The sequence below is a fragment of the Pelophylax lessonae genome (genome assembly GCF_965119305.1).
Source record: "Pelophylax lessonae genome assembly, chromosome: 1".
In the NCBI taxonomy this organism is placed as follows: domain Eukaryota; kingdom Metazoa; phylum Chordata; class Amphibia; order Anura; family Ranidae; genus Pelophylax; species Pelophylax lessonae.
Genome location: NC_138768.1, coordinates 617,307,851 through 617,334,458, shown reverse-complemented (window position 1 = coordinate 617,334,458; position 26,608 = coordinate 617,307,851). Strand labels below are relative to the sequence as shown.

Here is a 26,608-nt window from a genome sequence, read left to right as displayed (position 1 = left end):
TCTTTTGCACACTCCATCAGGTTTTTTTTCCAGAATGGTCCTGTATTTGGCTCCATCCATCTTCCCATCAATTTTAACCATCTTCCCTGTCCCTGCTGAAGAAAAGCAGGCCAAAACCATGATGCTGCCACCACCATGTTTGACGGTGGGGATGGTGTGTTCAGGGTGATGAGCTGTGTTTCTTTTACGCCAAACGTAACGTTTTGCATGGTTGCCAAAAAGTTTGATTTTGGTTTCATCTGACCAGAGCACCTTCTTCCACATGTTTGGTGTGTCTCCCAGGTGGCTTGTTAAAAACTTTAAACAACACTTTTTATGGATATCTGTAAGAAATTGCTTTCTTCTTGCCACTCTTCCATAAAGGCCAGATTTGTGCAGTATACGACTGATTGTTGTCCTATGGACAAAGTCTCCCACCTCAGCTGTAGATCTCTGCAGTTCATCCAGAGTGATCATGGGCCTCTTGGCTGCATCTCTGATTAGTCTTCTCCTTGTATGAGCTGAAAGTTTAGAGGGACGGCCAGGTCTTCGTAGATTTGCAGTGGTCTAATACTCCTACCATTTCAATATTGTCGCTTGCACAGTGCTCCTTGGGATGTTTAAAGCTTGGGAAATATTTTTGTATCCAAATCCGGCTTTAAACTTCTCCACAACAGTATCTCGGACCTGCCTGGTGTGTTCCTTGTTCTTCATGATGCTCTCTGCGCTTTAAACAGACCAAAGTTTGAAATATCCAATAAATTTCATTCCACTTCATGATTGTGTCCCACTTGTTTATTCTTCACAAAAAAATTACAGTTTTATATCTTTATGTTTGAAGCCTAAAATGTGGCAAAAGGTCAAAAAGTTCAAGGGGGCCGAATACTTTCCCAAGGCACTGTATGTATCATGAGAATGGCTGGCCAAAATTATAAGTAAAACAGAAAACATTAATGTATTTCAACCATGTATTTAGCCATTTGTCTGGAGTTCCACTTTAATTATTGTGTTTTGTCCTGAAAGCACAACTATTTTGTCTAAAAAGTGTATTACAAGACACAGCTGAATTTTATTGCTACTCTCATTTGAGGAAAACAATTAACTAAAGCATGTTAGGCAAAATGAATAAATAATTCAGTTTTCAGCCTGCACGTATTGTAAAATGTCAAAGAATAAATTGCACAACAAAATTAGTTTACCCTTCTTTTTTTTTTTTTTTTAAGAAACAAGTACAGCTAAATGGAAATACCCCCCAGCACACACACACACCAAAAACAGCATATATTCTTTTTTTTTTTTTATGGGGGTGCCATTAACACCAAGATAGACACAATGGGGTTTATTTACAAAAGCTAGAGAGTGCAAAATCAGTCACACTTCTGCAGAGAAACCAATCAGCTTCCAGGTTTTATTGCCAAAGCTTAATTAAACAAGCTGAGGATAAAAACTGATTGGCTTCTCTGTGGAAGTGTGACTGAGTTTGCACCCAATATGTCTTTAAAATAGCTTTATATATCTCAAAAATAAAATCCTGAAAGATAAATGAACCCCTTTCTGAAGATACATAATTACATAATACTTATTTTCTACAAACATGAGAGAAAATGTGCACAGAGGCTGTTTTGCTATTATTAATAAAATATAAAAAGAAAAAAACACTTCAACCTTTATGAATATCATTGTAGCCTTACCTTTTCAAATGAATCTAATGACTTGTATTCAGAAATTTTTTCTTTTTTTCCTGCCTGCTCATCTGATGATTCCACTATAAATAGGTCACTGCTGGCAGCACGGTCTTCCTGTTCTGACAATTCATCTGGCTCCTGCACAATGGGGGAATTATTATGCTGATCAGACACAGGCGTCTCCAGGCCAGGTCTACCAAACTCTTCTGAAGAACCATGAGGGGAATGGGGGACTTCCTTGAAGTGCAGAGAGTTGTCTGTTGCCTCAGGTAAACTTTTATCTAAATCAGGAGATGTAACGCTGCAGAAAGAAGTAAAATAATTACCTGCATTTTTTTATTTTTTTTTTACACTAGCATACAGCTAAATCATTTACTTGCAGTAGCTAAAAATTAGACAACATACAAAAGCTAGATGCTAGAGAAATGCAGGGAAATCAGAAACACATAATGCAGAGATCATTAAAAGGAGCTACACTTAGTGACTCCTAAAATGTCTCCTATAGTGGACCATTATAGTGAACCATTAGCGTTACATTATACCCACAAGCAGAAGCCTTAAAGGACAATTCCATGCAAATGTAGGTTGTGTAAAGGCTGTGTGTAAATAAAGTAACTACATTGTCCAAATCCTAAAACACTTGGAAATCCACACTCGAGCAACCTATGGACATCCCCAGTCTATGTTAGAGTTGCACATAAAAATTTAGGGGAAATTATCCAGAGAGATAAGGACTTAGGTTACAGAACATATAAGACACCTAAACCAGAGCATTTAAGCAGAGAATTTAAAGTGGAATGTGTATAATATATAAAACGTTTATATTATGCATTATTGGAATTGCTAAATGTCTGATTAGAAACAAGTCTGAAATTCTCCTTTGCTTCACTGATAAAGGTTTGCCTGTGCAGCCGAATGTGGCTGTTCATAGGCACTTCCTGGTACCATTCTTGGTTTATGTGCATGCAGCACAGCCCTGCTCAGCCCTGCCCTCTCCACCCAGCCCTACTCAGTCTCACCCCCATCCCACCCAGCCCTGCCCCCATCCTGCCCCAACTATGATGTCATATGTTTTCTCATGAATGAGAACGCACAAGTGTCTTCATTCATAAGAGTGCTCCAGCAGGTGTAACATGAGCAACAGGAGGAACGAGACATGCCCACCAGTCACGCTTGCTGTATTAACAGAGAGGCACTGCGGCCACTTGACTGAAATACATTTATATTGAAAAAAAAAAAGATAAAAGCAAACATATTTAAAAAAAAATTACACATAATGATAGACTCAGATTGTTTAACTGATTGTGGGGAGTTAATTGAACACAAGCTTTTTCTTCCACTTTAAGGTTGGGAGACACCAAGGTGGGTATGTCCCTGTTAGATGGATTTACATGAAGTGTATCATTAAACTGGAACCCCAGCCACAACTTTCTTAGGCCTTTAAGTTTGTTAGGCTAGTCCTAGGTATCATACAGATGTTTAAGCCTGTATCCTACAAAGATTCGAACCTTATATTCAATATTTCCTTTAGACTTCAACTTTTGTTAAGCTGGTCCTGCAAACAGCAATACTGCAAGCAGCTCACAATCACTCCCCTTGAGTAAAATTATTCAGTGAAAACTATTTAAAGAAAACTATTTGTATAGAAGCTTTGTTTTCTTTGCAAATACCAAGGTATTGCGACTAAGTATGGTCAAGTTTGGAGCTGCATTTCAGTATTTTAGGGGTGGGTTTAAAATAACCTTTTTTAATTAGTAGCTGTGATGTTACACATGTTCTACAGAAAATCCAATAGAGTACTTTACACTGCCCCTAAGCCCTCACATACACACATGCACAACAGCTGTAACTAAAATACATTGCTGAAAAAAGTACAAAATCCTATAACCCACCGCAATCACATTTATTTGTTCTCAAGTCAGCTGACCAGATAAGCTATTTCCTTACTGTATAAGGCTGGATGTCTTAAGGTTAAAGCTGATTCAATAGGGAGGAACAGCTATAAGACAAGCTGGAAACCTTGCTTCATGCAGGTTACCTCCTGTGATGAGGTTCTCAATTTTCTCCATGTCCTTAACACAATACTGACTTATCGCTCACTTAAAACAACTGCTGCCTAATGGTTAGTGCCAAAATCTTACAGATATTCATGTTCAGAAGATAAGGCCCTTGATAATTTCTGTGGCTCCCTGGAGAACTCAGAATCCACTTTCTCTTTCTGCAGCTGTCGGATCATCTCTGCAACAGATGTGTCATCCTCAGGCCTTGCTGAACTTTCATGCAAGGGTGAATAACTGATTGAAACATCCTCCTCAGACACCAGAGGAGGGTGTTCACCTCTCTCCTTGCCTACAGAGTGATCAATGACATTCTTTTTCTGTGGGCTGCAAAATTCATCCTGAAGAACAGAAAAGCCTAAGAAGATAAACAAGACAGAATTAATTAGTCCAAACAAAAACAAATACCTAAACTTGAAAACTGTAGAGCAAGGGTCTTCAAACTATGGCCCTCCAGTTGTTCAGGAACTACAATTCCCATCATGCCTAGTCATGTCTGTGAATGTCAGAGTTTTACAATGCCTCATGGGATGTGTAGTTCCTCAACAGCTGGCGGGCCATAGTTTGAGGATCCCTGCTATAGAGCATATTTAGAAAGCGTTAAGAGATATAGGTTAGAAAGAATGGAAAGAGGGAGCTTGTGCTCCTTGTTTTGACACACCATGGGTTTTAGTCAAAACCTACGTATTCAAAATAAAACACAACATTACAGGAAAATGATGTGTACAGAGATGTCTTAGTGATGGGACATATATCTGCAGACATCTGAAACATCATGTAACTACATAAATACATAGTCTGATCAATAGTTTTAGTATATTTACTCAATGATGTTAGCTAAAGCATAATATTATACAGCAGATTGAAGTCATGTATCATTCTGGAATTTTGTTATTAACTTAAGTGTAGATCCCAGAGGACATGTGTATGTCCTACTGGATCCCGGAAGGCAAACATTAGTTATAATTACGAATATTAATGTTTAATTATTATATGTGTAGTTATGTTTTTTTTGTTTTTGTTTTAACTTGTTGACCTGGTGACCTGATTAGACCTCCAAAAGACCTAAAAGTAATTTCAGAGGGAAGATGGCCACCTACTAGGTTTCTCCTGGCATGTGCCAAATACAGTAAGTCCCAACAAGCACCCTTTATTGCCAGCAGCACTGAGCACTGGGATAAGTGGGGGTTACCTCCATTTTTAGGGGGTGCTTCTCCAAGCTTCTCTAATGTTGAAGGACTTGTGGGCTGGTAATAACGGGACAAGGGCACTCACTCGCTTCACCCTTCTCATGGGAACATTTACCTGAATTACTGATGTGCTAGGTTGATATTGTCAGGATTGAGAGAGGCATACCTTTATTTATTTTAATCTTAATTTTTTAAGCATTATGGTATTTATTCAGAGTTTTAATAAAAAAGCAAATACAGAACAAATAAAAGAAATGTAAAAGAAGAGCTGTCCAGATATAGAGCATAGGTATATACACACACACACCGGCCACTTTATAAGGTACACCTGTTTAATTGCTTTTTTACCACAGATTGCTAATCAGTCAATCACATGGCAGCAACTCAATGCATTTAGGCATCATAGAAGTGAGGAAGATGACTTGCTGAATGGGGATTAAAGGGGATTTAGGTGACTTTGAAAATGTCATTGTTGTTGGTGTCAGATGGGCTGGTCTGAGTATTTCAAAAACTCCTGATCTACTGGGATTTTCACACACAACCATCTCTAGGGTTTACAGGGAATGGTCCAAAAAAGAGAAAATAACCAGTGAACAGCAGTTGTATGGAGGAAAATGCCTTGTTGATGTCAGAGGTCAGAGACGAATGGGCAGACGAATGGGCACGGTTCAAGATGATAGAAAGGCAACAGTAACTTAAATGACCACTCGTTACAAACTAAGTATGCAGAATACCATCTCCGAACATACAACAAATTGAACCTTGAAGCAAATGGGCTACAACAGCAGAAGACCACACCGGGTGCCACTCCTGTCAGCTAAGAACAGGAAACTGATGCTATAATTTGGACAATGGAAGATTGGAAAAATGTTGCCTGGTCTCATTAGTCCAATTTCAGCTGTAACATTCAGATGGTAGGATCAGAATTTGGCATGAACAGCATGAAAATATGGATCCATTCTGTATCAATGGTTCAGGCTGGAGTGGTGTAATGGTGTGGGGATATTTTCTTGGCAAACTTTGGGCCCCTTAGTACCAATTGAGCATTGTTTATACGCCACGGCCTACCTGAGTATTGTTGCTGACCAATTCCATCCCTTTTTGACTACAGTGTACCCTACCTCTAGCAGGATAATGTACCATGTCACAAAGCCTAAATGATCTCAAACTGGTTTCTTGAACATGTCAATTAGTTCACTGCACTCCAATGACCTCCACAGTCACCAGATCTCAATCCAATAGAGCCCCTATTGGATGTGGTTGAAATGGAGATTCACATCATGGATGTGCACCCAACAAATCTGCACTTCTGCATGATGCTATCATGTCAATATTGACCAACATCTCTGAGGAATGTTTTCAACACTTTGTTGAATCTATGCTACAAAGTATTAAGGAAGTGTTAAAGGCTAAAGGGGGTCGAACCTGGTACTAGTAAGTACCTAATAAAGTAGTCGGTGAGAGTACATACACAACTAACAAGGCCACAGTATTTAGGTAGTAAAAACAGTAATGTCAGTACAATCTACAAATATCTCGAGACAACTTCACAGAAAGTTAGTGAGCAAGTTTATTGTTCATGTCAGTACATCATTCGGACATATGTGAATAAGAGGTAGGGGTGATAAATGATAAGTAGTGAGAAGGGGGGGGGGTAGAGGGTAGGGAAAAGGTGGGTGGTGGACAGACATTTGCTGTACATGAGTAAGAACCATCAGCATTAACAGATTACCATAAGGTGCTCAATACAACTATCATCAATCTAGGAGTTTGCGCAAATTAGGGCTGTCACTAAAGATAATTCAAGTAATCCAACTGGACAAAAAATTTAGATATTTGTATACTTCAGATACTGTAGTTAAGCTGTTAGCTTTTCCATCTGCATCAATAGGTTGCAGGGGTGTCCAGAATATGGCCCTCCAGCTGTTCAGGAACTACAATTCTTATGAGGCATTGTAAATCTCTGACATTCACAGACATAACTAGGCATGATGGGAATTGTAGTCCCTGAACAGCTGGAGGGCCATAGTTTGGACATAGCTGGTTTAAGGCATTAACTCATTAACTACATATTCAATCCCTAGGGATTACAGATCCTGCAGCTAAGAGGAAAAAGCATAGGAGGCCCTTGTTTACTGTGGATAAAGGCAATATGTGAGGACCTAGGGTTAGTGAGTGTGGTCAGACATGAGTGTTAAAAACCTTGTTTATTCTCTGTGAAGGTACACCCAAGCTCCTGTTCCCACTTTGACAGGTATGGGGGAGCCAAAAGAAAGGAAATGGACAGAAAGAGTCCATATAGGATGAGGCAGAATCAGATGGGCCCAAGGGTTGCCCACAAAGAGACTAAAAGGGAAAAGGGGCCTGATGTGGGTCTCCATATCATCACAGTGTGATGTAAAAGCCTTGGAGATGGAAATATAGCGGCCAATGACCTGGTTAGTGTGCTTGCCCTTTGTTGAGCGAAAACCAGCGGTTTTAGGCCTGAATCAGTAATAGCAATGAGATCATTTGGTGGATGTCCATGCGAACAAGGAGGACCGCCCGGGTGGAATAGAAGGATTGCCTAGAAGAGGTGCCAAAGGTCATACAATATATAGGTAGATTCATTGTGTGACTTAATTAAAGAGTTCCAGAATTTAATAAATGAGCCAATGCAATTGAGGAGAGCCCAAGGCGAAGAAAGAAGTGAGGATGCAAGCTATGGGATGAAAAAAAAGGGGGAGTTAGACTCTAACTGGACACATTGTTTATGTAAATAGTTAGAGATCCAATCCAATAACCTAGTGAAATATGTAATCTTGAAAAATAAATCCTGCTCCATCCAGATGTTTTGGTTTAGTTAAAAGGTCATAGTGTAGGCACAGTAGGGTATGTAGCGAAGAACAGTTGACTTTAGCATGTTAAATAAATATTTAGGAACATTAATAGCAATGGTCTGAAACCCATCTAATATGTGAGGTTGAATATCCATTTTTTAAAAGGCCATTCTGCCAAAGCAAGTGTGGGCAAGCATTGACCATTCCCATAATTTTACATTGATTTGCATCATGAGGGCTTGTAATTTAAAGTATAACTAAAGGAGTTTTTTTCTAGTTTTGGACAGAGTGGAGATGGATTCGTATAGCTGTTTTTATTGCTACCAACTGCTCCCATTAGGAAGATTAACTCATGTGTGAGCCTGGTAACACATGAGTTTTAAAGACCTCTGCTGAAAAAGCATTGAAGGCCCATCTTTACTGAGGATAAGGGCAAACAGAAAGAATAAAGTTGACTGATCGTTGCACTGTGTTGTTTATTTTAAAGGAGAAGTACAGCCAAAGCTCATTTGGCTGTACTTCTCCTGTGGATCACAGAAGTGCAGTTTGTTCTGCACTCCTGTGACCCATTTTCAGCAAACAGCGTGCTAAAGTCCGCTGTCAGCTGATGCCACAGAACCAGTGCAGGCTTGGGAAAGATTGCGACCTAATGGCTGGGATCCATCCACATGCCTTGACCGGCACCCGGCTCAGCCTTTCAGTGATCCACTGAGAGCCTGAACGCGGAGGGGGGGGGGGGGCAGAGCAAAGAGACGGTGACTGACAATCTCTGCTCAGGGAGCTCTGAGAACCAATTGATCAACCAACCAAGGTGTATGATTGCTCGGTTCCCAGTCTTAGAGGCGGCGGGGGACAGTTGCAGCATCAGACTAGGTAAGGATGATTCTACAATTAAAAAAATACCCACACTTCTCTTTTAAAGAATATGTCTGTTAGAAGGTATATTTTTGGTGTTTTGAAATGGCTTGATGTTGGTATACTCACTAACATCCTGCAAAGTGTTTAGTCTGTCAACATCTGATATAAATAGAATTATTTTCACCTTGTTTGAAAAGGAACAAAAACCTTTTGGTAGAGTTGCCCATAGCAAAGTATGTTGTGGGGTGTCCAGAAACAGGTCAGAGTCAATAACCGGAGGTTTTTTGTTCCTTCCCATACAACAAACTGAATATCCCCCTGATAGCCCTGCTAAGGACATTGAGGGTGATCAGCCCTTTCAAGCGTAGAGGCAGGAAAATTCTCCACTTGCATACCAGAAAAGTTATACCTCTTACCCTACAGTGTCACCGCAGCCTCACTAAATGTAAGTTATGATTTTGATTACTTCTACCCAATCTACTATTACTGTAATTAATTATACATACATACTGTACTACACAATAAGGGCTCGCTGGCTTCTCCTCTTACTTTTTTTTGGGGGATACCCTGGGTGATCCTTGGGCCTTTATCTTACTTACTCGGCTACATCTCACTTTAGGACCACTACGGATTTATAAATATACTGATCTTATTCAAGCTACTGCTTAGTGAATGAATATGTACTAAAGAACACATCTTCTTTTGTTTCCACATGATAAACTGGTATCGCTACTTGCCTTCACTATGGTCCAGTGTGATTGTCTGCTCAATGTCAGCATAAGTACGATTGGCATGGCATCGCATAGGTTCATTCATAGAAGTTTCCATAAGGTGAACAATATCCATTCTGTTAATCTTAGTGAGGCACTGATTCAAACTGGCATCTGTGTTTTAGCAGAACAAAATCAAACATTATTTTACAAGGGGACAAATCTAAAGCAAACATTCTACCTACAGCAGAACACCACTGAAAATAAAAAGTAATACTGTTAGAGCACACTAAGCTAATTAATACTTCCATAATAAACCTTTTTTTGAACCTGACCAGAGCCAAAACATTTCTAAGGCAGCAAAATGCTGAAGCACAGGTTCCTGGTGGTGATTGTAAGTCAGTGGCGTAGCGTGGGGGGTGTAGGGGGGGCCGACTGCACCGGGCGCAACATCTGGGGGGGGCACATCCGTTCCGCAGTGTCATGTCAGATGTCACTGAGTCACTCACTCTGTCATAGGCTGGCCGCCGCCCGCTGAGTCTACTCTCGACTCACTGTCACTGTCACTGCTTCGGCTTGGCAGCTCGGAACCACACCAGGCCAGCAGAGCAGCAGAAGAAGCTGGCGCGGCGAGGAGGAGGACGACAGGACAGGAGTCACAACAGGACAGTCAGCAATTTCAGCAAAGAAGGCAGGTGAGACGAGGCCAGAGAGCCTGGTGACAGTGGTGCTGCAGCAGCCAGGAGGAAAACCTAGCCTGGGGTCGGTCGGGACAGGTGAAAAAAAGGTAGGAGTAGTGTACTGGCTGTACTAGTCACTGTCTGACTGAGTGACTGTGAGAAGACTATGTAAAGGGGATCTATTTTAAGGGGAGATCTAAATGGGGGATGGGACCTCACCTCACCCTGGCCTGCTGTAAGGGGGGATCTATATGGGGGATCAGGTCTATATAGATCAGGATCTATATGGGGGAACAGTAGGCCAGGGTAAGGTGAGGTCCCCCATATAGATCCCCCCCTTACAGCAGGCCAGGGTGAGGTGAGGTCCCCCATATAGACCCGCCTTACAATAGGCCAGGGTGAGGTTAGGTCTGCGGTCCCCAATATAGATCCCCCCTTACAGCAGGCCAGGGTCCGGACCTCACCTCACCCTGGCCTGCTGTAAGGGGGATCTATATGGGGGACCTCACCTCACCCTGGCCTGCTGTAAGGGGGATCTATATGGGGGACCTGGGATCTATATGGGGGACCTCACCCTGGCCTGCTGTAAGGAAGGATCTACATGGGGGACCAGGTCCCCCATATAGATCCCACCTTACAGCAGGCCAGGGTGAGGTGAGGTCCCCCATATAGATTCCCACTTCCAGCAGGCCATGGTGAGGTCCCCCATATAGATCCCCCCTTACAGCAGGCCGGGGTGAGGTGAGGTCCCCCATATAGATCCCCCCCTTACAAAAGGCCAGGGTGAGGTGAGGTCCCCCATATAGATCTCCCCCTTACAACAGGCCAGGGTGAGGTGAGGTGCAGGGTCCCCCATATAGATCCCCCTCACCCTGGCCTACTGTAAGGGGGGTGATCTAGAAGGGTCTCCATAGATCACCTTTCAGAGCAGGGTCCCCATAGATCCCCCTTTAGAGAATGGTTCCCATATAATCTATGGGGACATTTCTCTAAAGTGGAGAATCTATGGGGACCCTGCTCTAAAGGGGATCTATGCCATAGATCCCCCCTTTAGAGCAGGATCCCCATAGATCCCCTTTAGAGCAGGCCAGGGTCCCCATAGATCCCCCTGTAGAGCAGGGTCCCCATAGATTCTCCACTTTAGAGAAATGTCCCCATAGATTATATGGGGACCATTCTCTAAAGGGGGATCTATGGGGACCCTGCTCTGAAAGGTGATCTATGGAGACCCTTCTCTAAAGAAGGTTCTAGGGGGGACCCTGCTCTAAAGGGGGATCTATGGGGACCCTGGCCTGCTCTATAGGGGGATCTATGGGGGACCCTGCTGTAAAGGGGGATCTTTGGGGACCCTGCTCTAAAGGGGGATCTATAAGGACCCTGCTCTAATGGGGGATCTATAGGGACCCTGCTCTAGCTCAAGTGCTAAATTCCCGCGGGTTAGGGGGCGCAAATTACTTGCCTTGCCCCGGGTGCTGACAACCCACGCTACGCCACTGTTGTAAGTACCTGTATACCTTACATCCTAGTGCCCTGCTGTCTATGATGCCTTGATTTTCACACAATTTATTAAGCCACCTTTCCCCACTGTCATTTCACTTTCAAAAGACAAAGCCATTGCTACAGTTCATACATTAAAGGATTAAATGATAATAGCTTTGGCTTAGAAGCCCTTTGCACAGCCTGGGCCTATGATCCAAGGAGCTACACAGGTTACCAGGCATCAATTTAAAGACTTACACAGGTACCCTTAGGTGCCTGCACTTCAGAACCATTGCAGAGCTTAAAGAATAAGTTCACTTAAAAAAAAAATAATAATAATAATAATAACAAATGCAACATTTTTTTTGCAGGTAAAATAAATATGCATTTATTATTTTTTTTTCTAAGAAGGCTGCAGAAAATTGCACTTGTGATCAGTAGGCTAATGCAGACTCTCAGCATATCAGTCTGCTCGTACCTCATGCATGCAGCCAGGCAGTTACCTAAACGTAGGAAGTTTAATAGACTACAAGAGCACTCACCAAAACCCTCACAGCTCAATGAGTACAACTAGATTCACAAGGATTCATTCCCCGGAAACTGCCATGTGGCCAAAGCCGCACTGTGTTTTCATATTGTGACAGCGGATATAGGGAGAGGATCCCATACCCGCTGTCACAGGGAGGGGGGAGGGGACCAGGACGTGCAGGGTGCAGAAGTTGGAACATGTTACATGTTCCACCCTAAAGATGGGTGGAACATGTAACATGTTCCACAGGTGAACCTAGCCTTTAAAGTGGTTGTAAACCTCAGAGATAAAATATAAACAAAGCACATATTTCTATACTGTGTGCTTGCCTCTATCCAAAGCACCGAGTGTGATTTCACTCTGTTATCAGCATAAGTCACTTCTGATAGGTTTTCCCAACACAAGACATAAAGAGGTGATGGGAGGAGATCTCCAGCACACAACCTGTGATGCATCGCCTCAACACTGCATGTTCTCCATGTACTGTGAGGAGGGTTGTGTCCCTTCCATACAATCAGCTCTCATAGCTCTTCTGTGTAACTTCGGCTCCCCACCCCCTGCTTTGTGTCTCTGTGAAAAATCCTTGTTATCTCTGAGTTTTACAAAGATGTAGAGAAGATATGGCTGCAGGTAAACAGGTACAACGTATGTAGGAGAATTTGTTTAATCTCTGTGTAGTACCTGAGGCTAGTCAGTTCACTGGGTACATGTAAGGGTTACAACCACTTTAAGGTTCACTGTTGCTTAATTAGGTTCACAATAAAGTATAGTTATTCACTGAACATAAGGCCCCTTTCACCCAAGGCAGACTCCCTTTTGATCAGCAAGGGATCTGTGGCAGGTCCATGGTCCAGTTTATGCAAAGTGGACATAAACAGAGCCCACTTCGCTCTATGGGCGGCAGGATGTAAATGGACTCTGCTGTCCATATATATGGAGTGCCCTCCAATCTGATCCACCTAGATGGAGGAAGACAGATCCCCTTCCTTTATTCTTTTAGTGGACCAGTTTGGATCGGAGGTAGGTGGACACAAGTCCATTTACACTTGCTGGTCCGTGGGGGTGTATAGGCCACCCGATCAGGTCTGCCTGAAAAACTGACAGGCGGACCTAATCGGACAGGCCGTATGAAAATTACCTTGATCTTTTAGTGCCTAAACAAGTTACTAATTTGCCGTCAAGGTAGACACCTGGTTGGTGCTTTACAAACAAGGGTTTTGCCGCCAATATTAATATTAGGAAGCAGATCATAAGATTGCTATTCCCCAGAAACTATAGCGACCCTAGCTATTATTCTACTTTTTTCTTTCTTTCTTTTTCTTTTCACTAGGTAAAGCTAATAAAGCTAGATTGAATCTAATGAACAACATGATCACGTCATTATACCCTTCTGAATGGTTTACATTGTGCTATTATAGTCTCCCTGTAAGGATTCCTTTACACGGGCGTCATCAGCTCAGTCACAGTTTTTGCTACAAAAAAGTTGATGAATACGGCCTTATGCACACTGGCCATTTTTGCAGCTGCTACTAGGGATGTCAAATGTTTTTTTTTCCTGCCTCTAAAGTACCCTGCATGTTAGCCTATGTGCCCATGAACACATAGGCTTTTAGCAGTGCTTAGTGGTAAGGGCATTTAGAGACAGAAAATAAATACACTGCCAGTGTGTCCAGGAGCAGCAGTGTTTTGGCAGAAAAAAATGCTTGATGATTGTAAAAGCATGTTAACACATCTAAACTCTTGTTAACCACCTCCCACCCGGGCCATTGTAGATATACGGCCGGGTGGGAGTCTCGTCCTTCTGAATGGACGTTCCGGAACGTCCTTCAGAAGGAGCGAGATCGCGCCGCCGCGGGCACGCGCAGCGGCGCGATCCCGATGTGCCTGTGTCCCTCGGACACAGCGCAACAAGATGCGTCAGGAGGGCCCTGTGATTGGCCCTCCTGATCACATGACGGCTGTGTCCAATCACAGCCGTCATGCAATGTAAATACAGCCGTTGTAACGGCTTCGATCTCTTCTCCTCCCTGACAGATCCTGTCAGGGAGGAGAAGAAGAGGATCGATACTGGAGCTGGGGGTGATCAGTGAGTATTTCTAAGTACTCACTGATCACAGGGGGGGTCTGTGCTGGTAATCAGATGATTGATTACCAGTGCAGCCCTGGGGGGAGGGGATGCCACTAGAGCCACCAGGGATGCCCACCCATGACCACCAGGGATGCCCACCATGGCCACCAGGGATGGCAAACAGCCTGCCAGTAGTGCCCTCCTATCAGTGCTGCCCACCAATGCCATATATCAGTGCTGCCCACCAGTGCCCGTTATTGCCATCCACCAGTGCTGCCCACCAGTGCCCATTATTGCCCACCAGTGCTGCCTATCAGTGCCCATCAGTGCCCCCCATCAGTGCCCATCAGTGCCCCCCATCAGTGCCAATCAGTGCCGCCCATCAGTGCCGATCAGTGCCACCTATCAGTGCCCACCAGTGCCTATCAGTGCCGCCGATCAGTGCCCATCAGTGCTGCCTATCAGTGCCCATCAGCGCTGCCTATCAGTGCCCACCAATGCTACATATCAGTGCTATCTATCAGTGCCACATATCAGTGTCCATCAGTGCTGCATATCATTGCTACCTATCAGTGCCCATCAGTGCTGCATATCAGTGCCACCCCATCAGTGCCACCCCATCAGTGCCACCCAATCAGTGTCTCCTCATCAGTGCCTGTCAGTGCGGCATCATCAGTGCAGGAAAAAACGTATCTATTCACAAAATTTTATAACCTAAACAAAAAAAACTTTTTTTTTTTTCAAACTTTTCTGTCTTTTTTTATTTGTGCACCAAAAAAGAAAAAACCTGACAGTGATCAAATACCACCAAAAGAAAGCTCTACTTGTGGGGAAAAAATGACACAAATTTGGTTTAGGTACAGTGTTGCATGACCGCGCAATTGTCATTCAAAATGCAACAGCGCTAAAAGATGAAAATTGGTCTGGGAAGGAAGGGGGTTTAAGTGCCCAGTATTGAGGTGGTTAAAGCGGTAGTATCCCGCTTTTTGACACTTTTACCTACAGGTAAGCCTACAATAAGGCTTACCTGTAGGTACAAATAATATCTCCTAAACCGGCACGGTTTAGGAGATATTTACAGTGCATGCAGCCGCTCGCGCGAGCGGCGCATGTGCTCTGAAGGTCCGGGGGACCTTCAATTAAGTTGCCGGGAGCTTGCCGGAAAAATCACTCCCGCGCGCATGCGTGGGAGTGACGTCATCGCGGCTCCGGCCAATCATCGCGCCGGAGCCGTCTCTTCCGGCCAATCAGCGCGCCGGAGCCGCCGAACCCGGAAGAGACGACGAGGGACCATGTCAGCGCCCGCAGCGATGTCCGGGGGTCCGTGTCGGGGCTTCGTTTTAAGGTAAGTTACACATAATGGGCTAGTATGCGATGCATACTAGCTCATTATGCCTTTGTCTTGCAGGTTTTTTTTTTTTTATTTTTTTTTTATTGAGTTTACAACCGCTTTAACAAGAGGCACATTTAGCACTTGAGTGTTAATTCATATCAATGGACAGAATAAATTATTATGCCCAAGCTCTTGACACCTGTAAATGCGCAATAACGCGTTACACACTTTTACAAAGAGCAGGCATTTTTTCTGCCAAAACACTGCTTTTAGGAGGGAAGGCTTTTAGAAGAGTTTCAAAAACGTCCTGTGTGCATTAAACAGATTACATCCGCTTGAAATTCATCTTCAGTTCAGTTCACATCAGTTTGCACTTTAGTTCAGTTTACATCATTTCATATCAAGTTCAGTTAACATCACTCTACCAGGGGCGGACTGACCATTAGGGCACTCGGGCACTGCCCGAGGGCCCGGGGCTAGTAGGGGGCCCCATGAAAGGCTCCTGGCACCTACCTTCCAAAGCATCTGTGATGATCCCGGAGCCCAGTGCCAGAACAAGTTCCAGCACTGAGCTCCGGTAACTGGCCTGACAGAGACACACTAGCGTGGGCACTCAGGACACCTTCCCTGCATCTCTTTCAGGGTGCCTGGGCTCCCTCACGCAGCGATCGTCCCTCTGCAGCAGCTGACACTTGCATCTCTCCCCCAACTGATGCCTGCACAGTACACAGAGCTCACCAAGGATCCTCCTCCACGGCTCTGAAGTACACAGACAGGGGGAGGAGGAGTAGCCGGGGAGGAGGGACATTAACTTCAAGAGCTGCACTGATTATCTGAGGTATGTACTGTACATAGTTTATGGATACGGAAGGGGGACAGATAACAAGGATGCACATATGGAGAAGTGATGGGGGCGGGGGCATATGCTAGGGGGATGCTTTTGGAGGGGGGATGACTTGTGCTAGAAGGTGAGGAGGTGGTGTGAGGGGATTTCAACTCTGACCTCTCCCCTCCAAATGCACCCCCCAGCACATGTTCTCTTACTGCCCCTTCTCCCCAAATCAAAGAGGTGCAGATTGCCACTCATCCCAGGACCCCCTCTCTCCTCATCCCAGGACCCCCTCTCTCCTCATCCCAGGACCCCTCTCTCCTCATCCCAGGGCCCCTCTCTCCTCATCCCAGGACCCCTCTCTCCTCATCCCAGGGCCCCCTCTCTCCTCATCCCAGGACCCCTCTCTGCTATCATCCCAGGACCCCCTCTCTCCTCATCCCAGGACCCCTCTCTGCTATCATCCCAGGACCCCCTCTCTCCTCATCCCAGGACCCCCTATCTCCTCATCCCAGGACCCCCTCTCTCCTCATCCCAGGACCCCCATCTCCTCATCCCAGGACCCCTCTCTCCTCATCCCAGGACCCCCTCTCTCCTCATCCCAGAACCCCCTATCTCCTCATCCCAGGACCCCCTCTCTCCTCATCCCAGGACCCCCTATCTCCTCATCCCAGGACCCCTCTCTCCTCATCCCAGGACCCCTCTCTCCTCATCCCAGGACCCCCTATCTCCTCATCCCAGGACCCCCTCTCTCCTCATCCCAGGACCCCCTATCTCCTCATCCCAGGACCCCCTCTCTCCTCATCCCAGGACCCCCTATCTCCTCATCCCAGGACCCCTCTCTCCTCATCCCAGGACCCCCTATCTCCTCATCCCAGGACCCCTCTCTCCTCATCCCAGGACCCCCTATCTCCTCATCCCAGGACCCCCTATCTCCTCATCCCAGGACCCCCTCTCTCCTCATCCCAGGACCCCCTATCTCCTCATCCCAGGACCCCTCTCTCCTCATCCCAGGACCCCCTATCTCCTCATCCCAGGACCCCCTCTCTCCTCATCCCAGGACCCCTCTCTGCTATCATCCCAGGACCCCCTCTCTCCTCATCCCAGGACCCCTCTCTGCTATCATCCCAGGACCCCCTCTCTCCTCATCCCAGGACCCCTCTCTGCTATCATCCCAGGACCCCCTCTCTCCTCATCCCAGGACCCCCTATCTCCTCATCCCAGGACCCCCTCTCTCCTCATCCCAGGACCCCCATCTCCTCATCCCAGGACCCCTCTCTCCTCATCCCAGGACCCCCTCTCTCCTCATCCCAGAACCCCCTATCTCCTCATCCCAGGACCCCCTCTCTCCTCATCCCAGGACCCCCTATCTCCTCATCCCAGGACCCCTCTCTCCTCATCCCAGGACCCCTCTCTCCTCATCCCAGGACCCCCTATCTCCTCATCCCAGGACCCCCTCTCTCCTCATCCCAGGACCCCCTATCTCCTCATCCCAGGACCCCCTCTCTCCTCATCCCAGGACCCCCTATCTCCTCATCCCAGGACCCCTCTCTCCTCATCCCAGGACCCCCTATCTCCTCATCCCAGGACCCCTCTCTCCTCATCCCAGGACCCCCTATCTCCTCATCCCAGGACCCCCTATCTCCTCATCCCAGGACCCCCTCTCTCCTCATCCCAGGACCCCCTATCTCCTCATCCCAGGACCCCTCTCTCCTCATCCCAGGGCCCCCTCTCTCCTCATCCCAGGACCCCTCTCTGCTATCATCCCAGGACCCCCTCTCTCCTCATCCCAGGACCCCTCTCTGCTATCATCCCAGGACCCCCTCTCTCCTCATCCCAGGACCCCCTATCTCCTCATCCCAGGACCCCCTCTCTCCTCATCCCAGGACCCCCATCTCCTCATCCCAGGACCCCTCTCTCCTCATCCCAGGACCCCCTATCTCCTCATCCCAGGACCCCCTATCTCCTCATCCCAGGACCCCTCTCTCCTCATCCCAGGGCCCCTCTCTCCTCATCCCAGGACCCCTCTCTCCTCATCCCAGGGCCCCCTCTCTCCTCATCCCAGGACCCCTCTCTGCTATCATCCCAGGACCCCCTCTCTCCTCATCCCAGGACCCCTCTCTGCTATCATCCCAGGACCCCCTCTCTCCTCATCCCAGGACCCCCTATCTCCTCATCCCAGGACCCCCTCTCTCCTCATCCCAGGACCCCCATCTCCTCATCCCAGGACCCCTCTCTCCTCATCCCAGGACCCCCTCTCTCCTCATCCCAGAACCCCCTATCTCCTCATCCCAGGACCCCCTCTCTCCTCATCCCAGGACCCCCTATCTCCTCATCCCAGGACCCCTCTCTCCTCATCCCAGGACCCCTCTCTCCTCATCCCAGGACCCCCTATCTCCTCATCCCAGGACCCCCTCTCTCCTCATCCCAGGACCCCCTATCTCCTCATCCCAGGACCCCCTCTCTCCTCATCCCAGGACCCCCTATCTCCTCATCCCAGGACCCCTCTCTCCTCATCCCAGGACCCCCTATCTCCTCATCCCAGGACCCCTCTCTCCTCATCCCAGGACCCCCTATCTCCTCATCCCAGGACCCCCTATCTCCTCATCCCAGGACCCCCTCTCTCCTCATCCCAGGACCCCCTATCTCCTCATCCCAGGACCCCTCTCTCCTCATCCCAGGACCCCCTATCTCCTCATCCCAGGACCCCCTCTCTCCTCATCCCAGGACCCCTCTCTGCTATCATCCCAGGACCCCCTCTCTCCTCATCCCAGGACCCCTCTCTGCTATCATCCCAGGACCCCCTCTCTCCTCATCCCAGGACCCCTCTCTGCTATCATCCCAGGACCCCCTCTCTCCTCATCCCAGGACCCCCTATCTCCTCATCCCAGGACCCCCTCTCTCCTCATCCCAGGACCCCCATCTCCTCATCCCAGGACCCCTCTCTCCTCATCCCAGGACCCCCTCTCTCCTCATCCCAGAACCCCCTATCTCCTCATCCCAGGACCCCCTCTCTCCTCATCCCAGGACCCCCTATCTCCTCATCCCAGGACCCCTCTCTCCTCATCCCAGGACCCCTCTCTCCTCATCCCAGGACCCCCTATCTCCTCATCCCAGGACCCCCTCTCTCCTCATCCCAGGACCCCCTATCTCCTCATCCCAGGACCCCCTCTCTCCTCATCCCAGGACCCCCTATCTCCTCATCCCAGGACCCCTCTCTCCTCATCCCAGGACCCCCTATCTCCTCATCCCAGGACCCCTCTCTCCTCATCCCAGGACCCCCTATCTCCTCATCCCAGGACCCCCTATCTCCTCATCCCAGGACCCCCTCTCTCCTCATCCCAGGACCCCCTATCTCCTCATCCCAGGACCCCTCTCTCCTCATCCCAGGACCCCCTATCTCCTCATCCCAGGACCCCCTCTCTCCTCATCCCAGGACCCCTCTCTGCTATCATCCCAGGACCCCCTCTCTCCTCATCCCAGGACCCCTCTCTGCTATCATCCCAGGACCCCCTCTCTCCTCATCCCAGGACCCCCTATCTCCTCATCCCAGGACCCCCTATCTCCTCATCCCAGGACCCCCTCTCTCCTCATCCCAGGACCCCCTATCTCCTCATCCCAGGACCCCTCTCTCCTCATCCCAGGACCCCCTATCTCCTCATCCCAGGACCCCCTCTCTCCTCATCCCAGGACCCCCTATCTCCTCATCCCAGGACCCCCTATCTCCTCATCCCAGGACCCCCTATCTCCTCATCCCAGGACCCCCTCTCTCCTCATCCCAGGACCCCCTATCTCCTCATCCCAGGACCCCTCTCTCCTCATCCCAGGACCCCCTATCTCCTCATCCCAGGACCCCCTCTCTCCTCATCCCAGGACCCCCTATCTCCTCATCCCAGGACCCCCTATCTCCTCATCCCAGGACCCCCTCTCTCCTCATCCCAGGACCCCCTATCTCCTCATCCCAGGACCCCCTCTCTCCTCATCCCAGGACCCCCTATCTCCTCATCCCAGGACCCCTCTCTCCTCATCCCAGGACCCCCTATCTCCTCATCCCAGGACCCCCTCTCTCCTCATCCCAGGACCCCCTATCTCCTCATCCCAGGACCCCCTATCTCCTCATCCCAGGACCCCCTCTCTCCTCATCCCAGGACCCCCTATCTCCTCATCCCAGGACCCCTCTCTCCTCATCCCAGGACCCCCTATCTCCTCATCCCAGGACCCCTCTCTCCTCATCCCAGGACCCCCTATCTCCTCATCCCAGGACCCCCTATCTCCTCATCCCAGGACCCCCTCTCTCCTCATCCCAGGACCCCCTATCTCCTCATCCCAGGACCCCTCTCTCCTCATCCCAGGACCCCCTATCTCCTCATCCCAGGACCCCCTCTCTCCTCATCCCAGGACCCCCTCTCTCCTCATCCCAGGACCCCCTCTCTCCTCATCCCAGGACCCCCTCTCTCCTCATCCCAGGGCCCCCTCTCTCCTCATCCCAGGGCCCCCTCTCTCCTCATCCCAGGACCCCCTCTCTCTTCATCCCAGGACCCCTATCTCCTCATCCCAGGACCCCTCTCTCCTCATCCCAGGACCCCTCTCTCCTCATCCCAGGACCCCCTCTCTCCTCATCCCAGGACCCCCTCTCTCCTCATCCCAGGACCCCCTCTCTCTTCATCCCAGGACCCGTATCTCCTCATCCCAGGACCCCTATCTCCTCATCCCAGGACCCCTCTCTCCTCATCCCAGGACCCCCTCTCTCCTCATCCCAGGACCCCCTCTATCCTCATCCCAGGACCCCTCTCTCCTCATCCCAGGACCCCCACTCTCCTCATCCCAGGACCCCTCTCTGCTGTCATCCCAGGACCCCCTCTTTCCTCATCCCAGGACCCCCTCTCTCCTCATCCCAGGACCCCCTATCTCCTCATCCCAGGACCCCTCTCTGCTCTCATTCCATGGCCCCCTCTCTGCTCTCATCCCATGGCCCCCTCTCTGCTCTCATCCTATGGCCCCCTCTCTGCTCACATCCCAGGACCCCCTCTCTGCTCTCATCCCAGGACCCCCTCTCTGCTCTCATCCCAGGACCCCCTCTCTGCTCTCATCCCATGGCCCCCTCTCTGCTCTCATCCCAGGACCCCCTCTCTGCTCTCATCCCAGGACCCCCTCTCTGCTCTCATCCCAGGACCCCCCTCTCTGCTCTCATCCCAGGACCCCCTCTCTGCTCTCATCCCATGGCCCCCTCTCTGCTCTCATCCCAGGACCCCCCTCTCTGCTCTCATCCCAGGACCCCCTCTCTGCTCTCATCCCATGGCCCCCTCTCTGCTCTCATCCCAGGACCCCCTCTCTGCTCTCATCCCATGGCCCCCTCTCTGCTCTCATCCCAGGACCCCCTCTCTGCTCTCATCCCAGGGGTCTCTCTCAGCTCTCATTCCAGTGTCCCCTCTCTGCTCTCATCTCAGGACCCCCTCTCTGTTCTCATCTCAGGACCCCCTCTCTGTTCTCATCTCAGGACCCCCTCTCTGCTCTCATCTCAGGACCCCCTCTCTGCTCTCATCCCAGGGGTCTCTCTCTGCTCTCATCCCAGGACCCCCTCTCTGCTCTCATCCCATGGCCCCCTCTCTGCTCTCATCCCAGGACCCCCTCTCTGCTCTCATCCCAGGACCCCCCTCTCTGCTCTCATCCCTGCACCCCCCTCTCTGCTCTCATCCCAGGACCCCCTCTCTGCTCTCATCCCAGGGGGTCTCTCTCTGCTCTCATCCCAGGACCCCCTCTCTGCTCTCATTCCAGGGGTCTCTCTCAGCTCTCATCCCAAGGCCCCTCTCTGCTCTCATCCCAGGGGTCTCTCTCAGCTCTCATTCCAGTGTCCCCTCTCTGCTCTCATCTCAGGACCCCCTCTCTGCTCTCATCTCAGGAACCCCTCTCTGCTCTCATCCCTGGACCCCCTCTCTGCTCTCATCGCAGGGGTCTCTCTCAGCTCTCATTCCAGTGTCCCCTCTCTGCTCTCATCTCAGGACCCCCTCTCTGTTCTCATCTCAGGACCCCCTCTCTGTTCTCATCTCAGGACCCCCTCTCTGCTCTCATCTCAGGACCCCCTCTCTGCTCTCATCTCAGGACCCCCTCTCTGCTCTCATCTCAGGACCCCCTCTCTGTTCTCATCTCAGGACCCCCTCTCTGCTCTCATCTCAGGACCCCCTCTCTGCTCTCATCTCAGGACCCCCTCTCTGCTCTCCTCTCAGGACCCCCTCTCTGCTCTCATCTCAGGACCCCCTCTCTGCTCTCATCCCTGGACCCTCTCTCTGCTCTCATATTAGGACCCTCTCTCTGTTCTCATTCCAGGACCCTCTCTGCTCTCATCCCTGGGGCCCCTCTCTGTCCTTATCCCAGGGGTCCCTCTCTGTTCTTATCCCAGGGGCTACTCTCTGTCATTATTCCAAGGGTCACTCTCTGTCTTTATCTCAGGGGTCCCTCTCTGTCCTCTTTCAAGGGGTCCCCTAAACACCAACTGGGATAGGTTGTTCAGGACAGCAAGGGCCTGTTTAAATTTGCAGTTTGGGGGCAGGAAAACCTCAGAATTGAGCCCTGTATTTACTCACCCCCACCACACCCCCTTTAACTGCAAGGGCCAGGGGTGTACACATGTTGCATCCGCATCAGGAATTATATGTCCTGTCACGCTTGGCAGATGTAGCACCTGCCAAGCATAACTCATTCAAGTGAATGGGGCTGCATTGCAAAGGCTGTGCAACCTTGTGCAGTACAGCAAAAAAAAAAAAAAAGGGTTAAAGTAGGCAATGAGAAGGCGTTGTATTGCCTCCTCATCACCTGCTTCAACTCCTTGAATCACACACTAGCATGCTGAAACTATGTGCATTGCACATGGTTGCAGGGTGTTTGCCGAGTGGGCCTCATTCACTTGAATGGGTCACGATAACCCACCAAAAGCAACAGGGGGTTTAACTCCTGCTGCAACATGTGTACTCATGGACATGGACACAGGGGGGCCCCATGATCTCATATTGCCCGGGGGCCCCATAGGTTATCAGTCCGCCCCTGCACTCTACATTCATTTTTTTTTTTAGAAGTGACAAAAGTATGAATAAAAATGTTTCTTGCATAAAAACAGACAAAAACATAACAGATGTAAACGGACAGCATCCATTAAGCCTCCTTTAACACGGGCTTTCCGCCTGGCAGACTCTGTTTTGCTCAGCGGGGATGGATCCGCTGATCCCACTGAGCAGGCGGATGACAGGTCCGTCTCTGCTTACTTTGCAGAGACGGAGCTGTCAGATCCCTGCTCTCCTCTATGGGAGATCAGATGAAAACGGACCCCTTGTCCATTTTCATCCAATCCAATCCTCCAGACGGATGGAAAATAGGGTTTTCATCCGTCTGGATTTCACAGACCACATTGGATCGGATAGCGGCGGGTGTCAGCGGACATGTCACCGCTGACATCCGCCGCTCCATAGGGATGCATGGAGCATCCGATCCAGTCCGCCTGAAAAACTGACAGGTGGACCTGATCAGAAAGCCCATGTGAAAGGGGCCTAATATATGTTCAGATCTTTCTAAATGGAAGAGGACACAACCTTGTTCTGTTTAAAAAAAAAAAAAAGGGACGTGAACAGACACAAATGTAGGCAGATGTATAGGGATGATCACACACAGACATACAGACATACATCACACAGACATTGTAGTTCAGTCTGACTCCATCTAAAAACTGATGGACAGATCTAGACTAAACATCCGTGTGAATGGGGCATAATGAGTACCAATGCAATAAAAACATCAAATACAATAATAATTGTTACAGCGTTAAATTTAAATAGTACAGTTATGATGAATGTTATTCACAATAAGGATTTGCATCGACATCATATTCCATATCAAAATTATCTTTATATGCTGCATTGTTTACCGGTTGCGTGCTTTCCATCTCTGTCAAGCCAATATTTAAGTAGAGCATGGCTCTGATCCTGTAAAGAATTTGGATTCTCAACTCTTATTTGGTGAATCTGCTCTTCTGTGAAATCCAACTCCCTCGCTAACTCTGAAAAACAACATAAAATAAAAGGGTGAGCATTCTATACAGTGAACATTTAGTGCCACCTAGTGGCTCTAGATCAGATTGTATCTATGAGCAGATCTCATCTTGAATGCAGAACAGTCGCTTCTATATAAAATTTCCTTGTATAGTTTAGTATTACTTACAGCACTGTATACTTTACTTTACATTTAAAACGAATTATCAATTTTCCTACATTTTTCTTAGCATCAGTCAACACTGCTGAATTACCTATTATCTAGTGAATAATACCCAGACATACACGCAGTATTACAATTTAGGTGCATATAGTACATGTGTATGTGGTTTATTAACTATAAAACATAGCTACACAGGGCAGACAGCCAGCGTGGACCCTAAGGCAAACAAATTTCCTGCCTTCCTCCCTTGCTGCCTAGCTGCTAGGCCACCAAGCTGGGAATTGATGCGTTAGAGATATCCAACACATGAATCAAAATTTAGAAAATTCTGTGTGTGGTTTTAGTATGTCTTTTTTTTTTTTTTGCATTGTTTCCTTTGTGTGAAAAACCTGGTGATCCTGCCAGTTTCCCCGCTGTCCTATTTTAAACTGACCACGCCAGAGCATGGAAGCAAATCCATCCCAACATGGTCAGCCTGCTTCTTTGCATTCCACTTGGGAGCGCAGCCTGCCTGCACTCCATTGGTCAGACTTGTACTGACACATCCCCCTGCACAACTCTTCACTACGAAGGTCAGCGTACCACTGTTCCTTCGCCTCTATGCACGGGGAGTCCAACTCCTCCAGGATGGCACATCAATACATGCCATTGCCAGAAGGTTTGCTGTGTCTCTCAGCACAGTCTCAAGAGCATCGAGGAGATTCCAGGAGACAGGCAGCTACTCTAAGAGACCTGAACAGGGCCATAGAAGGTCCTTAACCCATCAGCAGGACCGGTATTGTGCATGGAGGAATGGGATGAGCACTGCGAGAGCCCTACAAAATGACCTCCAGCAGGTCACTGGTGTGAATGTCTCTAAGGGCCCTTTCACACGGGCGCTCTGTATGTCCGCAAATCATCCTATTTTTTTGCGGATGATTTACGGACCTAATGTAAGTCAATGGCATTGCGGATGTCAGCGGAATACCATCCGCTGACATCCGATTTTCTTCCTTTCAGTTCTGTTCTGTTTTTTGGAACGGAACAGAACCCTATTTTTCCTCCGTTCAAAAAACGGAAAGGAAGGAAAATCGGATGTCAGCGGTGTCATCCGCTGACATCCGCAATGCCCATAGACTTACATTATGTCCGCATGTCATCCGCTCCGTGAAAAAAAAAAGTCCCGCAGCGGAGAAAAACAGCGGAGCGGCCGCGTGAAAGAGGCCTAACCAAACAATCAGAAACAGACTTCATGAGCATGGCCTAAGGGCCCGATGTCCTCTAGTGGGCCCTGTGCTCACTGCCCGGCACGGTGGAGCTTGATTGGCATTTGCCACTGAACACCAGAATTGGCACTGGCACCCTGTGCTTTTCACAGATGAGAGCAGGTTCACCCTGCGCACATGTACCAGACGTGAAAGAGTCTGGAGAAGCCGTGGAGAACATTATGCTACCTGTAACATCATTTAGCATGTTCGGTTTGGTGGTGGGTCAGTGATGGTCTGAGGAGCCTTATCCATGGAGGGACGCACGGACCTCTACAGGCTAGACAATGGCACCCCGACTGCCATTAGGTATCGGGATGAAATCCTTGAACCCATTGTCAGACCCTAAGCTGGTGCAGTGGGTCCTGGGTTCCTCCTGGTGCACCACAATGCCCGGCCTCATGTGGCGGGAGTATGCAGTCAGTTCCTGAAGGATGAAGGAAATTATACCACTGAATGGCCCCCACGCTCGCCTGACCTAAATCCAATAGAACACCTCTGGGACATTATGTTTCGGTCCATCCGACGCCACTAGGTTGCACCTCAGTCTGTTCCGGGGCTTAGTGATGCCCTGGTCCAGATCTGGAAGGAAATACCCCGGGACACCATCTGCCATCTCATTAGGAAAATGCCCTGACATTGTCAAGCATGCATACAAGCACATGGGGGCCATACAACTACAGTACTTAGTACCATTTTAGGTTGCTGCAATGAAATTTCAGCAAAATGGACTAGCCTGCTGCATAATTTTTTCACTTTGATTTTCGGGGTGAATTCAGCCTTCTGTAGGTTGATCTGATTTTAATTCCCATCAAACGATGTGGAATCCTTTCATTCCTAACATTTAGTCTCATCTGACCATTTCCACGTGGCCTCAGAATCTTCAAGGTGTGTCCTGACTGCATGTGGCCTTTCTTGAGGAGTGGCTTTCTTACTTGCAATACTCCCA

The 26,608-nt window shown here is 48.5% G+C and overlaps 1 protein-coding gene across 7 annotated transcripts in view; it reads right to left on the bottom strand.

Annotated features, from left to right (window-relative positions):
- The window catches only part of ANK2 (ankyrin 2), a 302,460-nt gene that overhangs the window by 38,229 nt on the left and 237,623 nt on the right, over positions 1-26,608 (bottom strand). For all 7 annotated transcript variants that reach the window (XM_082254226.1, XM_082254220.1, XM_082254221.1 and 4 more), the window contains 4 exons: positions 24,129-24,260; positions 9,326-9,472; positions 3,806-4,079; positions 1,671-1,965 (listed from right to left, as the gene is read on the bottom strand). In XM_082254226.1, coding sequence (XP_082110352.1) covers positions 1,671-1,965; positions 3,806-4,079; positions 9,326-9,472; positions 24,129-24,260 — 848 coding nt within the window. The remainder of the gene's footprint in view (positions 1-1,670; positions 1,966-3,805; positions 4,080-9,325; positions 9,473-24,128; positions 24,261-26,608) is intronic.